The sequence below is a fragment of the Canis lupus genome, chromosome X (genome assembly GCF_003254725.2).
Source record: "Canis lupus dingo isolate Sandy chromosome X, ASM325472v2, whole genome shotgun sequence".
Taxonomy (NCBI): domain Eukaryota; kingdom Metazoa; phylum Chordata; class Mammalia; order Carnivora; family Canidae; genus Canis; species Canis lupus.
This window is the reverse complement of record NC_064281.1, coordinates 43,047,319-43,061,569: the sequence shown is the minus strand read 5'-3', so window position 1 is coordinate 43,061,569 and position 14,251 is coordinate 43,047,319. Positions and strand designations below refer to the sequence as shown.

Genomic DNA, 14,251 nt, shown 5'->3' with positions numbered 1-14,251 from the left:
TGACGGGCACTGGGGGTTATTCTGTATGTTAGTAAATTGAACACCAATAAAAAATAAATTAAAAAAAATAAATTAAAAAAAAATAAATAAAATGTAATATAATATGAAAAAAAAAAAAAACCCTGGAGTTTTAAAAAGAGATGGTTGGGCCTAACCCCACCTACAATGGGAAAGGTGGTTTTAGTGTAGCAGCAACAAGTAGACTCAGATTTACTCTCTGGTTTACATATTTCCTATTTCACTATATCCACACCAGTCAATCAATGGTACCAAATGCCAAGGTGTGCCAACCACTTCACAGGACACACCAATACAACTATACCAGTAGTTGACAGCTCTGGTTCTGTCAGTTCTGACTGGTTGATGTCCTGCTGTAATATTTGTGCTATATTTTGAATATTACTTTTTCACCTATAGCCATATCCTACTAGCCTGCTCCTACCTTCCTACAGAGAAGACAGCTGCATGCTTACTAACCAACAACTCCTCTGTCTTTGTCCTTTCCCTTCCTTCCTTCTCCTTTCTTCTCTCAGACTCTAAGCAGAAATGATGCAGTAGATGTTACATTTAGTCTTAAAGGGCTCTACGATGACACTAAAGCTTTCCTGGATGAAAACTTGGTGAGTGGAGGGGGTTGAATGAGGGAGGGCAAAATATTCCATTTGAAGATGGTCATGGTCAATGCTTGGTTCTAGGGTGTTGGAAGACATGTAGGAGCATTTTGGCCAGGTGCTTACCTGGCAGTGCCTGCTGTGTCATCCTCACCCAGAGTTGTCATTGATTGTATCAATTCACAGGTTATGCTAATTCATAGTGAGTATGATATCCTTGAAGAAAATCTCTCCCCTCTCCTTTGGCAAATGTCTCCTGGATCCAGACCAGCCCAATCAAAAGTAAGGTCTTCTCATCATACCTAACACAGGTTCAATAGAAAGGGGTGAGCTCTTTTGAGCCACTCCATTTCTCTCAAGTTTCCATATACCTCTGTCACCACGTGGGAAGACAGTAATAGGAAGCTCTGGGTTTAAATTCCCAATCTGCCACAGACTAACTGTATTCATTTCCTAAGGCTGCTGTATCAAAGTACTGAAACCTGGGTAACTTAAACAATAGAAATTTATTATCTCACAGTTTTGGAGGCCAGAATCCTGAAATCAATGTGTCAGCAGGGCTATATTCCCTCTGAAACCTGTAGGCAAATCCTTCCTTGCCCTTTCCTAGCTTCTGGTGACTTTCTGGCAATCTTTGGTGTTCCTTGGCTTGTAGATGCATTACTCCAATCCTCCATCTTCACATGGTATTCCTCCTATGTTTCTCATCTTCACATGACCATTGACCATTGTCTTATAAGGATACTGGATCAGTGGCCTACCCTACTCCAGTATGACCTCATCTGTAATGATGCCATTTCCAAATAAGGTCATATTCTGAAGTACTGAGGGCTAGGATTTCAACACATCTTTCTTGGGGGTACACAATTGAATCCATGACACTAGCTGTGTAAAGTAACCTCACATATCTGGGTCTCAGTTTCCCTATCTATAAAATAGTAATTGTAGTCTCTACCTCTCCAGGTTGTTGTGAGAATTAAATTAACTATTATATATTAAGTGCATACCTGGCCTGGCACATAGTAGCAGCCTGATAGATGGTAGATTTTATTAGTGTTAGGGAAAATGAACTGAAACTCAGTTTTTTGAACTACAAGAATAGTTTAATGTTTCTCATAATGCAAAGCCCATAGTCATACTGGATGAGTATGCTCTGATGAGTCAACTGATCATGACCACCCCACTTTTGGGTTTGCTGCTAAAGCCCTGAGGCAGGTGCTGTTCTTGCCTCTCATCTAATTAAGGTTTATTTGAAGAGGGGCTTCTGAGTTGATATTGCAAGAAGTGCATCCACTTCCCCTTTTCCGTTTGCACATCTAATTGACACACTGCACAGGTGGCTAAGGCAATCATGACAGGCTGTCCCAGCATCTGAGCCCCAAGCTAGGATCTTTCAGCCTTAAACAACAGCAACAGAAGTACTCTCTATATATAGGCAGAGCTCAATGGCCTTGCCAGTCTGAGCAGCAGGAAACATGGAGCTTGGCCACTCATGGCCAGTCAGGCTTTCTTGAAGCTCATGGCATGAAAATTGGTTTGTGCCAACCAGCAACCTGAACTGAGGATATACCACACTTAACATAGGGTAAGGACCTGATAAGGACCCACACACACATACATCCATCCAAATAAGAATAGGGGGCAGGCAGCAGCTAACTAAGAATAATCATGTATCTCCAGAAAGGCTGTCAGAAGTGACATGGAAATAAAGCTTATTTCATTTTGATGTTGTTATTCTTCCCCTTGAAGGAGGGCAGTAAGCAGCTCAGTGTTGACAGAGGGATGTAGATTTATGATGAAGCAAATCCCATTCCCACTTTCTTTATTTGTCAACCTCAATTATGCTATGGCCAGTGATGTATTAGAACAGGCACCAAGACAGACACCTGGGTGGCTCAGTGGTTGAGCATCTGCCTTTGGCTCAGGTCATGATCCCAGGCTCCTGGGATCAAGTCCCATATTAGGCTCCCCATAGGGAGCCTGCTTCTCCCTCTGCCTATGTCTCTGCCTCTCCCTGTGCCTCTCATGAATAATTAATACATTCTTTTATTTTTTTTTAATAAATCAAAGAGTTAATAGTAGTCCACTTATTTTTTTTAAAGATTTTATTTATTTATTCATGAGAGACACAGAGTGAGAGAGAGAGAGGCAGAGACACAGGCAGAGGGAGAAGCAGGCTCCACGCAGGGAGCCCTACGTGGGACTCGATCCCGGGACTCCAGGATCAGGCCCTGGACTGAAGGCGGCGCTAAACCGCTGAGCCACCCGGGCTGCCCAATACATTCTTTTAAAAAAAGAACAGGAACCAAGAAATAAGGATTGACATCCTCTGAGTCAGTCCACATATTTACCTCAGAGATTTCTGGACAAAGTCTCCAGTAGAGACAGAAGGAGAGGAGGATAGAGCATGAGACTCAAACACACCACCTACAATTTTTCAGAGCCTGTCTCTGGATGCTAAATAGGAAGTCATTAGGAAGCCATTTTATTCTTCTCTCATTATGATTAGAAATAATTTTCCAAGGCCTCAAATCCCTTTTTCTTCTCTGTGGCTTTGGGTTTGACTACCAAATCCATTTTGAGCATTTTTGGTAAGTATACCCCCAATGGACTCCCTGCCCCTTTCTCCCTTGAAGTGATAGCCATTTCTACCTGACACCTGCTATCCCCCATCCTACTGCCATGTGCACACACATGTCCTGTGCATCTGGGCTACTCTGTACTGTCCTAAATCATTGGTTGTAAATCAAAAAATTATTTGTCAGGACTGACTTATTTCTCTCTCACATCCCAACCCTTGTTCCAACCAAATCCCCCACCTATTCACCTGCCATCCATCTGTGACTGTTGGCAAGGCTCCATTTATAGCTGGAGCATCAAGTAGCCCATGCACAGCTAGAAGCTACATAAGTGCCAGATTTAAAGTAAAGTATATGACAGGAAGGAGAGGTGAGGCCAAAATATGTGGGCTGAAAACCATGTCAGGGCTGATGATAGAAACACACATCTATCTGTTCTTTCAGGTCACTAGTTAATGGAACATGAACTAACTCAGCTATGATGCTGATCTAGGACTTGGTTCTTCTGAGTTAGAGATGGCCCCAGAAGAATTCATTTTAACTCTCCCATGGACTGTACAGAGTTCATCCTGTGGGTTCTGGGGGTTATTAGGGAATGCTTAAGCTTTGTTTCTTGAACCTGTGGGACAAGCCATCTGGATCTCATTTATTAATTACAAAGAGTGACTAGCATAGGGGCTAAAGCACAGCCTTGGGGAGGCAGACCCTCTTTGACAGAAAGGAAAAAGTTGAGCCAATCTCTCTCCAGCTTTCTCCTTGCTTCACAAAGGAGCCTTTACATTATGGTAACTGTCTAATAAAGATTCCCCCAGCATCTGGCCACCCCACATATCCTTTCTGGGCAATGTGTTATATAAGGTGGGCTATAGAGTTAAACAGATCTGAGTTTCTGTCTAGGTATGTGATCCTGAGCATCAAACTACTTTGAGTCTCTTTTCTTGCCTATAAAATGAGACTAGTACTTTGTAAAGTATTATAAAGTTATTGGGAAGATAGAATGATATCACATATGCACAATGACTGGCATACAGAATGGACTAGAAATTGGTAGCTGTTATTTAGAGGGACACTTAGATGTCTCCAAGGACTTGAGGATCAGGAGTAAGACCCTTTTTCTGGACCCTAAGCTGTAGGAGCATAACTTAAGTGTTAATTCATACTGGTCAAAAGGCCTCTCTGCTTTGCCAAACTGTGAGCATGCCCAGCTCCACAGAAATCACCACAATATGGTTGTTTCCTGAATCTCCCTATTGAGCAAATAAAGAGCTAGTTACACTTTCCACTGACCCCATGGCCAAAGGAAATACAAGTTGGCACCCTGGGGTCTCATGGCCACTAGCAAGGACTAAGAGTGTGGGAGGGAGCCAGGGTTTATGAAGGGTGTTAGGCATTGGACACTCATTCTTTTTCCTGTCTTTACCAGCTGAGAAATCCTGAGGATGAGGCCACACTGCAAACTGCCCTGGAAACCATGAATAAGGAGTTTGAAAAGCTATCCAAGATCAACTGGATGAATTCAATCCTTGTTCCCAAGGTATGTTAACTGGGGATTAGAAAATAAAAGGAAGAGGGCTTCTCTTGATTCCTTCCAGTGTGGGCCGGGACATAGGGACTGATGTAGCAGGTGTCCACTAGTGGCTTTCAGCTTCAGCTTAAATGAGCCCTCTCCTCATCATAAGCAGACAGGACATGACAGAAAGCATATTGAAAAACTGGATGATCATGGAAAAATAACCGAAAAGAAGAGCTACTCTGTGGCAAGAGATGACTGGGAAAGAATAAGCAAGATTGGTTTTTTCTATGCTGTTCTCTGATCACAATTCCCACTCCCTGCCCAATATCTGCTACTAGGAACTGGATTTTACCTGGCACATACCATTATGACCAATACAAGTTGTTTGCAGCTAACATCTGTTTTAAATAGTTGGTGTCTGGGCCATATGGGTGGTTAAAACATCTCTCTCTGCTGCTTCCTGTCCCTCCCACTCTGGGAAGATAGCAGGCTCAATGCCTTCCCTTAGCAGGTATGTGGCTTAAAAGAAAGTCATGGCAGCAGTGGCTACAATATAGCTGTGGGGATGCTGTCATTTTTGGACATCAGATCAGGAAGAGGAGGAGGATAGGTTTATACTCTTTCTCTAATGGAGGGGATTGGAGGTATAAATATCTTGAAGAAATTAAAATCCCAAAGTTGCCTGGAATGTGTTTGGCAGGACTTTCTGGCAACAAAGTTAACCTGGGAATTATGTTTTACTAAAATCAGTGGTAAAATAAGCACACTTTAGCAGGAATAAGAGGGTTGGGAGGTTGGAAGACTAAGCTGGATTTAAAGAGCCTGCATGATCTGGACAGCAAAGAACCCACATTCATAATTAAAACCTATGTGTGGAGAACCCCCTTTGCATTCCAGACAGGGAAGAAGGTGGCTTGGGAGCAGCTTCTTCCTTATATTGAAGGTATTTGTCCAAGGAAGTGTATTGCAGCTCATCAAACCATATGTCTGAAAGAAGAGATGCTTTTTTTCTAATTCATGCAGAGGTGCCATATGAGTTAGCAGTGTAATTCTAGCAGTCTTACACTTCCAATCCCTAGCCATATGACCTCAGGAAAAATACTTTACCTCTCCAAGCCATCACTTCCTCATTTCTAAAATAGGAGTGATAACAGCCACCTTACAAGGTTGTTTGGGGGTTTATATAAGAATATTTATTAAAGTATTTAGCAAGGAATGTGGCACAGAGTAGGATCTTAGTAAAGATCATTTACCTTCCTAGGGCATGGGAATAATCTCCCACACTTGGATAGATAGCAAATATACCTACTTTCTGCTGCCATCCTTGTTCACCAACTTGCCAAGCCTCCAGGAATTGTTTCTGAATGTTAGGCAACTGATTTTGACCTTCCTTTTGCTGTGGTTTCCCAGGAAAAATCTTCAGACACTGACAGTAGAAGCATCAGATTGAAAGTTAAGTTCCCCAAATTGGGGAAGACGAAGCTAGAAGAGGAAGATAAGCCTAAATCAGGCCAAAGAGTCCAGGGTTTTATTGGTAAGTGGCCCCCCACCCACAGGAATAGGAGTCATGAAGACTCCCCCAGCAACCCAGGTACCTCCCAGGGACCTAGAGCTCCCATTAGAAATGTTCACAGATATTGTGGTGATGGAGGAGGAGATGGCTTGGGACCCAACCTTAGACAATGCCAAGCAGCCTCTTAGACAAACTGTGAGTTAAAAAGTGATATGGACAGTGGGAAGAACCTGAGAAGGAACCACACTGTGTGGTCTCTGTGATATGGATAGCTGAAGAGAAAAATGAAAACAGGGAGTCACTTTTCTGCTTGGCCCATTCATGTCCTTGGTTGATAAAAGTATGGCAAAATAGGCATACTTAGATCACTCTCACAGTCAAATACAGCTACAAACTTTTGGTTGTGCTCCAGAGAACAGTATTGTTTGAGATGGGTTGGGTTATCAGTGCTGGGCAGCTACAGGGTAAAGAATAGCTTCTATGACCTATCTGAACACTTTTATTCCTTATCTGTAAATCCCTGGAAATGTAAGTTTTCTATGTTTCATTATTTGAATCCATTATTTGAATCCCTTCTTTGGAGTTGGACTTAAGCATTATTGATGTTAGTGGGGCTCAAAAAAAGTTCTCCTAGAGTAGTCAGTTATGCCAATTCTGATGTCAGTGGTCTATCCTAAATTTGGGACCTAGATAACATGGAAGCTTGAGAGATATACCAATAATTGACATGGGGGGAAAAGGGCTGGAGGGTGGCTGTTTGTTTCAGAGGAAGTGAGAATTTGCACAGATGCCAAGAGAGAATTTCTTGGATCAAGCTGTTTTCTTAAGTTTGGTTCAACTGGTTTGATTTCCTAAGAGTCTTCCAGTTCAGAGACCATGGTGTTTGAAAGTCTTTCTGAAGGCTCTGAAGGGGTCAACACAAGTTCTGTGGAGTGTCAGGTTCTGAGAACTCATCCATTTGTGATAGGCTCACATGGTATCAGCTGGTATTCTTGAGGATTCAGAGGTAGTTGGTATAAAAGGAACAAATTAGTCTGTCTCCTGACAGGCTCTTTGTTGGCTCTCTTTAGGGTCCATACATTTGGGCATCTGCAGTGTGCTAACATTATTTCCATACTTGTTTTTTCTCTAAAGGACGTTTGTGGCATTACAGAAATCGTGAAGATGAAGCAAAAGATGATGATCCTCCAACATCATCGGGATTTCAACTGTAGTCCTTAAAAGCTGGAAGGAGAACTCACAATGTTTAGAATTCCACTGCAAAACTCTGAAAACCTCACTATAGGCTAGACTAAATTATTTCAGAGCAAACATGAACACCACTAAGAAAGATCCTCCAATTCTTTACACTAATATGCTTTTCCTGGACTCAATCAGGTCTCCTTAGAGGTTTACATTTTCTCATTGGCCAAAGATTCTTGTTCCGAGTTGTTTTGTTCAGTTCTCCTTCTCTGTGCAGCTTGAGCAACTACAGTATTTACTTGGGATAAGCTCATTATGAATGGCCTGGGATCTACAGAGGATTCAAGAAAGTTCACCTCTTCGGGGAACTTGGGAACCCTTTTCTCTGATGAGCAGAGAAACTATTGGATGTTAGGGAATGAAAGAAAGAAAGAAATTACTCTCAGGGAGATAAGGAGAGGGGTGGGGACAGCCAGGCTTGGTTGTTTCTACCCCAATCCCTGCCAGTTGCAACTTGTAACTTCAGGAGGTCTCTTCTACTTGGCTTTATTAAGATGAGAACTAGGTCCTGGGGGCTTGTCCATTTGCCCATTATAATAACCATGTGAAATCTTTTCTTGGAGACATGGTGGCTGCTTTCTCTGCAAACCCTTTGTGTTTTTCCATGTGTGCATATACGTCTTTGCACATGTCCAGGTGGTGCTGTGGTGGCTGGATGGGCCCACTGGTTGGAGCTCACCTCTATGGCAACTATACAGGATCCCCTGCTACTGCCTTGACCTTAGCCTGCATGCCGCCATGGAGTGTTTGCCTGTATTCTCGCTGGATTTTTTAACTAAATGTTTTGCCGCTGTGCTGCAGTATAGATTATGTACAGAGACATAAAGATGTGTGTGTGTGTGTGTGTGTGTGTATATATATATATATATTTTCTTTTTAAGAACTGAAAATACAACTCAACCTCTAAGTGACCCTATTATTTATTGTGCTAACCCAGGAATCCCTCCCCACCCTGATCCCATCCCCCACTCCCACACATACATGCCTCTACCAACTGCCCTAGTTCTTGGTGGAGCTTCTGATCTTTTGGTGCATTTTCAGCATCTTAGAAGTGGCTGGGATCTACCTATAGCCCAGCTGATTCTGATGCGCCTCTTCCCCCACCCACCGTAAAATTCTGAGCCAGGCCACGGAAGGGGGAACAAAAACACCAATGCCCTAGAGAAGGGGGCTTAGCTGGCATTCTGCCTTTTTTGCTCTATTTATCCTGGACTCTACATCAGCAACTGCCACAAACTGTGTTGTCCCCTTCTCCAGTAAAGACTATATGGAGCAACCAGGCCTTGAGCTCTGTGACTTAGATGCCTGAGCTAGGGACTGCCTGACAAGTCACAACCTAGGCCTTCCCCACAAGCTCCATCTTGGCCTGAGTCTTCTGGACAGGCTGTTGGGTCAGTCCTCAAATGACCTTTGAATCTCCCATCTTGCTCCTTTCCTTTGAGTACAGAGGGACATCCAGAGTGATCAGAAAGAACATGGGCCTAGAGAAATGGAGGCTAAAAGCCTCTGCTTGTCCCATGGTTCTTTGAAATTTCTCATGAAAACAAACTAGGCCAAAATTGCCCCAAATCCCTATTCACATTTTTTGAATGCCTACCCACAGCCAGGCAAATCTAATCAAATACTAGTGTCCAGAGAGGTTCTCTCTGGTCTGCCTTGTATTCCCACTCCACCCCCTTTAACTCAGACCTTTCATAAGTGTCCCTTCCCCTTTATCAAGAGAAAGCCAGAAAACTGGCCTCTCCCCACTTCTCAGACAAACTTAGCGTGCTCAATTCCTGACTCAGTCCAATGGCTGGTTCATCGAGGTGCACAATCCAGACTCCAAGCACTGGTTCTCAACTCTGGAACTCCACCAGCCTTGCCTACTTAAACCAGCCACCTGTGTTCCACCTCTGCAGGGGTGAGGAGAAAAATACTAACAAGGGGATAGTCCCTACATGTCTGATTGCTGTGCCAAACAAAAAAGTCCTAGCTCTACAACTAGAGAAGAAAGTTAATGGAAAAAGATGAGAGAAAACATTTAAAACTTATTTAAGCATCAGAATATGTTAACTTATTGTATGTATTTGAGTGGGAAATGTGCTGTTGCTGTATTGTTGGCTTTCTCTGCATCACTCTTTCTTCCTAGGAGAAGGTATTAGATCAAATCAGCAAGGTCACCATTGCAGCCCAACTTGGCTCCTCTGTGGTTGACGCATTAACACTTGCACACATAGTGACTAACGGAGTTGGGAACCAAGTTACATATTTTCTCAGAAGAGCTATTTCAAAATGGAAAATTTCCAGATGAGCAAATTTTAGGGAACAGAAGGAAGTCCTGGGAGAGGGTAGCTTTATCTTGGCAGTGCCTAAGCAGGGCTGTGTCTTCTATCTTTATCACTGATGATAGTAAACTGTAATAGGGCTCCATCTCTTGTGCTTACTTTGATATTTGTCTTTGTATATTGTAATGCTACTGTTGCTCTGTGGTACTATCTGGATTCCCTTTCACCCATCCTCTTCTCTCACCCTGAGTCAGAATGATATTGAATGAAACCACTTGGATTTGGGGTTGAAGTCAACTCATGGAGAATTGATAGCTGATGATACCCAGAAGCAGGTGTGGCTTACCAAACCACTCGGTTACCTCCTAAATTGCCTAATTACCAATTGATTCCCCAAAAGGAAGACAGCTTGCTGAGCACTTTAAATGTATTATCTTAGAAACAAAGCAGGAAGTGGTGATCTCTTTCTCAAGGGAGTTGGCTAACCCTCTAGAAGCATAAGCTGCTTTTAGAGCTTCATTGTTAACTGATTTCAGTAATATAGTTGCTCGGGTGGTGGAACCAGACACCAAATATCCATCTTAATTATGTTCAGAGATGCCATTAAGAGCCAAAGTTCTGGGGTTTGGTTGCATCTTTGGTAGTATTTTCTGAGGGTTTGGTTGAGTGGGCAATTCCCAACCAGAAGAATCATGGGGAAAGAGAATACCAATAGATTTGGACTGCCATCAAGTGCTTCTGGTATCAATACTACAGGAGGCCAGCAGCTTTCAATCCCCACTCCCAAAAGGGCCTGTGCTGTGTCTAAAAGGGCAGGGTAAGAATAAGGAAGGCATTTTGAACTTAATAACTTAGGTTATAGGTTGATCAGAAGAATCAGTTAGGGTCAACATCATCTTCCCTTGGGACACAAGTGGAAGAATTTTAGCTTCATAAGGGGTAGAAACTGATACCAAAGCAAACAAACCCACGAACACCATTCCATCCTGTGAAGAACCCTGACTGGCTATATGGTTTATGGAATTGCATTTGTCTGTCTGCTAATCTGTAATCCATGCTGTTTCCTCTTCTGTGTTTTTTGTTTCCTCACAGGTCCCTGCAAATAAACAGTAGGGCCAGGGTCTGGTTGGGGGAGGAAACTAGGGTAGTTAGGGGTAATAGAAAAAAAGCAGAAAGAAAAGGTCTATAAAGTGTGCCTATTCCTCCTCCCCCCCAAAAAAATGGAACACCAGTCCTCAAAATTAATAAAGTTTTGCTTCATAAAATATTTTAATAAATGGATAAATGTAATAAACACCAGTGTCTCATCATTTACCTCAGCATGGGGGGAGTTAAACAAACAGGAATGGAAATGGGAGGTGGGCTTGGGTAGTCATCCAGACTCTAAATAAGTCCCATGCACATAGGGATAGAAGGTTAAGAGGACAGCAGCAGCACAAAGCCAAGAGTCTCCATCGGGATAATCCTAACACTGAAACAGCTACCACAGAAAATTCTAAAATCTAACCACAACTCAAGGCAATCCTGTGGGGAAATATCTACCACTGTAACTGTAATTGTTCTAGAATTCAATTTTATGCAGGATCCAGATTTCAAGTAAATGAATTAGTTACTGGAAAGGTGAAATGAGGTAGAGGAGTACAGCCCAGACTGCTAAATAGATGCATAAGTGCAAAAAGCACCTTGAAAAACGTTTGAAAATAAAATCTGCCCCCCACTAAGACATTTATCATGTAACTCCTCTCCGTTCCAAAACGTTTTGAGGTGGGAAGAAGTTTTGTTCAGATGAAAAAATGGGTTAGGCTCAATTAGGATCAAAATCAGTTCAATTTCTGGCCAAACAGGGACTCTGGGGGTGGGGGCAGTTATTGGTCACATTTCATAGGTAGGTCACTGAGACTGTATTAGACCAGGATTCCACAAAAATGCTAACCCAGAGTGAGAACTCAGATCTTGTAAATCCTTGACTCTCCAATATTAAAATCTGAAAGACAAAAAAGTATTTTTATAAAGATTTTATTTATTTATTCATGAGAGACACACACAGAGAGAGAGGCAGAGACTCAGGCAGAGAGAGAAGCAGGCTTCATGCAGGGAGCCTGACATGGGACTCAATCCCAGGTCTCCAGGATAATGCCCTGGGCCGAAGGTGGTGCTAAACCGCTGAGCCACCTGGGCTGCCCAAAAGAAAAGTTCTGACCTTCAGGACCACATTTCAGTCTACCCACATAAAAATGACATTCTTAGGCTTTATGAAGGAATCAGCCCTGTTGCTGAGGAACTACCACCAGAGTGGGCTCTGTAATTCATATTAAGAAGCTTAGACTAATCCTGTAGGCCAGTGAATTACCATCAGAATACAATTTGTCTTGTTTTTTTATTATACAGTAAAATTGCTTTTTTTGGTGTATGATTCAGTGAATTTTCACACATATAGGCATTCGTGTAACCACTACTACTATCAGGATTCAGAACAGTTTCCACTGCTCCAGTAAATTTCTTGAGTCATTCCTGATTTAAAGACATATTCCTTAACCCTAACTCTAATCTCTGAACTATTTTCCATCCCTACAGTTTAGACCTTTCAAGAATGTCATAGAATATGTAACATTTTGGGATAAGCTTATTAAACTCAGTATAAAGGCTTTCAGATTCTTTCAAGTTGTCATGTGAATCAAGTTTGTTCTTCTTCATTGCTGAATAGTATTTCATTGTATGGATATATTTGTTTATCTATTTACCAAAGAACCTTTAGGTTGTTTCCAGTTTGGGACAATTATGCATAGAGCTGTTATAAACATTAATATTCAGGCTATTGTATTCACTTCTCTAAGATAAATACCCAGGAGTAGGATTGCTGGGTTATATCATAATGCATGTTTCAATTTAATAAGAAACTTGCAAACTATTTTTTAGAGTGTCCCATTTTGCATCCAAACTAGCAACGTTTGAGAGTTTTACTTGCTCTACATCCTCACCAGCTCTTGGAATTTAGTAATTTTACTTTAGCCATTCTACAAGATGTTTAGAGGCACCTCATCATAACATCATAGATGATGTTAAAAATCTTTTTATGTGCTTGTCATACTTAAATCCTCTTTGGTTAAGTGTTCAAATTCTTTTCCCTGTGTTTGTAATTGTGTTTTTCATTTACTTATTGTTGGGTTTTCAGAATTCTTTATATATTCTGCATCCAAGTTTTTTGTCAGATATATAATTTACAAATATCTTTCACCAGTCCGTAGTTTGTCTTCTCATCCTCTCAAGAATATTTTTCAGAGGAAAAATGTTACATTTTTATAGAAAGAATAATTCATTTTTTTCTTCTATGGATTGCACCTTTAGTGTCATATCTAAAAATTCCTCCTCTAACTCAGTAGTTCTCAACCAGGGATAACTTTGCCCCAGGGACACTGGGCAATTGTTTAGGCACATTTTTTGTTGTCATAGCATGAGAGGGGGGTGCTACTGGTATTTAATGGATAAAGGCCAGAGAAATTGCTAAGTTTCCTACACTGCACAGGAAAATTCCCAAAACAAAGAATTATTTATCCGGCCTAAAATGTCAATAGCACTGCTGCTCAGAAAATCCAATTTAACCCCAGGTCATAAAGATTTTATGTTGAATTCTAAAGGTTTTATAGTTTTATATTTTAATTTTAGATATATAACTAACTTTGAGTTAATTTTTGTATAATGCAAGGTTTATTTTTTATAAAAGATTTTATTTATTCATGAGAGACACACACACACACACAGAGGCAGAGACACAGGCAGAGAGAAAAGCAGGCTCCATGCAGGGAGCCCTATGTGGGACTCGATCCTGGGACTCCAGGATCATGCCCTGGACCGAAGGCAGGCACTAAACCACTGAGCCACCCAGGGATCCCCTAATGTAAGGTTTATATGAAGGTTCATTTTTTACTATGTGGATGTCTAATTGTTCTAATGCCATGTATTGAAAAGACTGCCTTTATCACTGAATTGCTTTTACACCTACATCCATAATTGTATGGGTCTATTTCTGGACTCTCTATTCATACATTGTTCTTTCTCTTCTTCATCATAACATACCATATTCATTACTGTAGTTTTATAGTAAGTCTTTAATATGATTCCTTATTTTTTCTCAAAATTATCTTAGCTACTCTAGGTCATTTGCCCATGTAAATTTTACAGTCAGTTTGTCTATATCTACAAGAAGAAAACCTGCTAGGACTCTGACTGGCATTGAGTTAAATTTACAGACCAATTTGAGGAGGGACATCTTTACTAAGTTGACACTTCCATTCCATAAACATGATGCCTATCAATTTATATGATTTCTTTCATCAGTAGTTTGTATTTTCCATCACATAGATTTTATAAATGTTTTAATAGATTTATACTCAAGCATTTCATTTTTAAGAGCTATTATAAATGGCATTTTAAAGCTTTAATTTCCTTGTACATTGCCAGAATATAGAACTGTGATTGATTTTTGTGTGTTGATCTTGTGTTCTGTGATTTTGCTAAACAATATGTTA

At 41.2% G+C, this 14,251-nt stretch overlaps 1 protein-coding gene across 1 annotated transcript in view; it reads left to right on the top strand.

Moving 5' to 3' along the window:
• DGKK (diacylglycerol kinase kappa) overlaps positions 1-11,019 on the top strand; it is a 188,082-nt gene extending 177,063 nt beyond the window's left edge. The window contains exons 25-28 of the mRNA XM_049107057.1: positions 534-620; positions 4,614-4,724; positions 6,114-6,237; positions 7,351-11,019. Of these exons, the coding sequence (XP_048963014.1) occupies positions 534-620; positions 4,614-4,724; positions 6,114-6,237; positions 7,351-7,430 (402 nt within the window). The 3' untranslated portion in view covers positions 7,431-11,019. The remainder of the gene's footprint in view (positions 1-533; positions 621-4,613; positions 4,725-6,113; positions 6,238-7,350) is intronic.
• Positions 11,020-14,251: the final 3,232 nt, after the last annotated feature.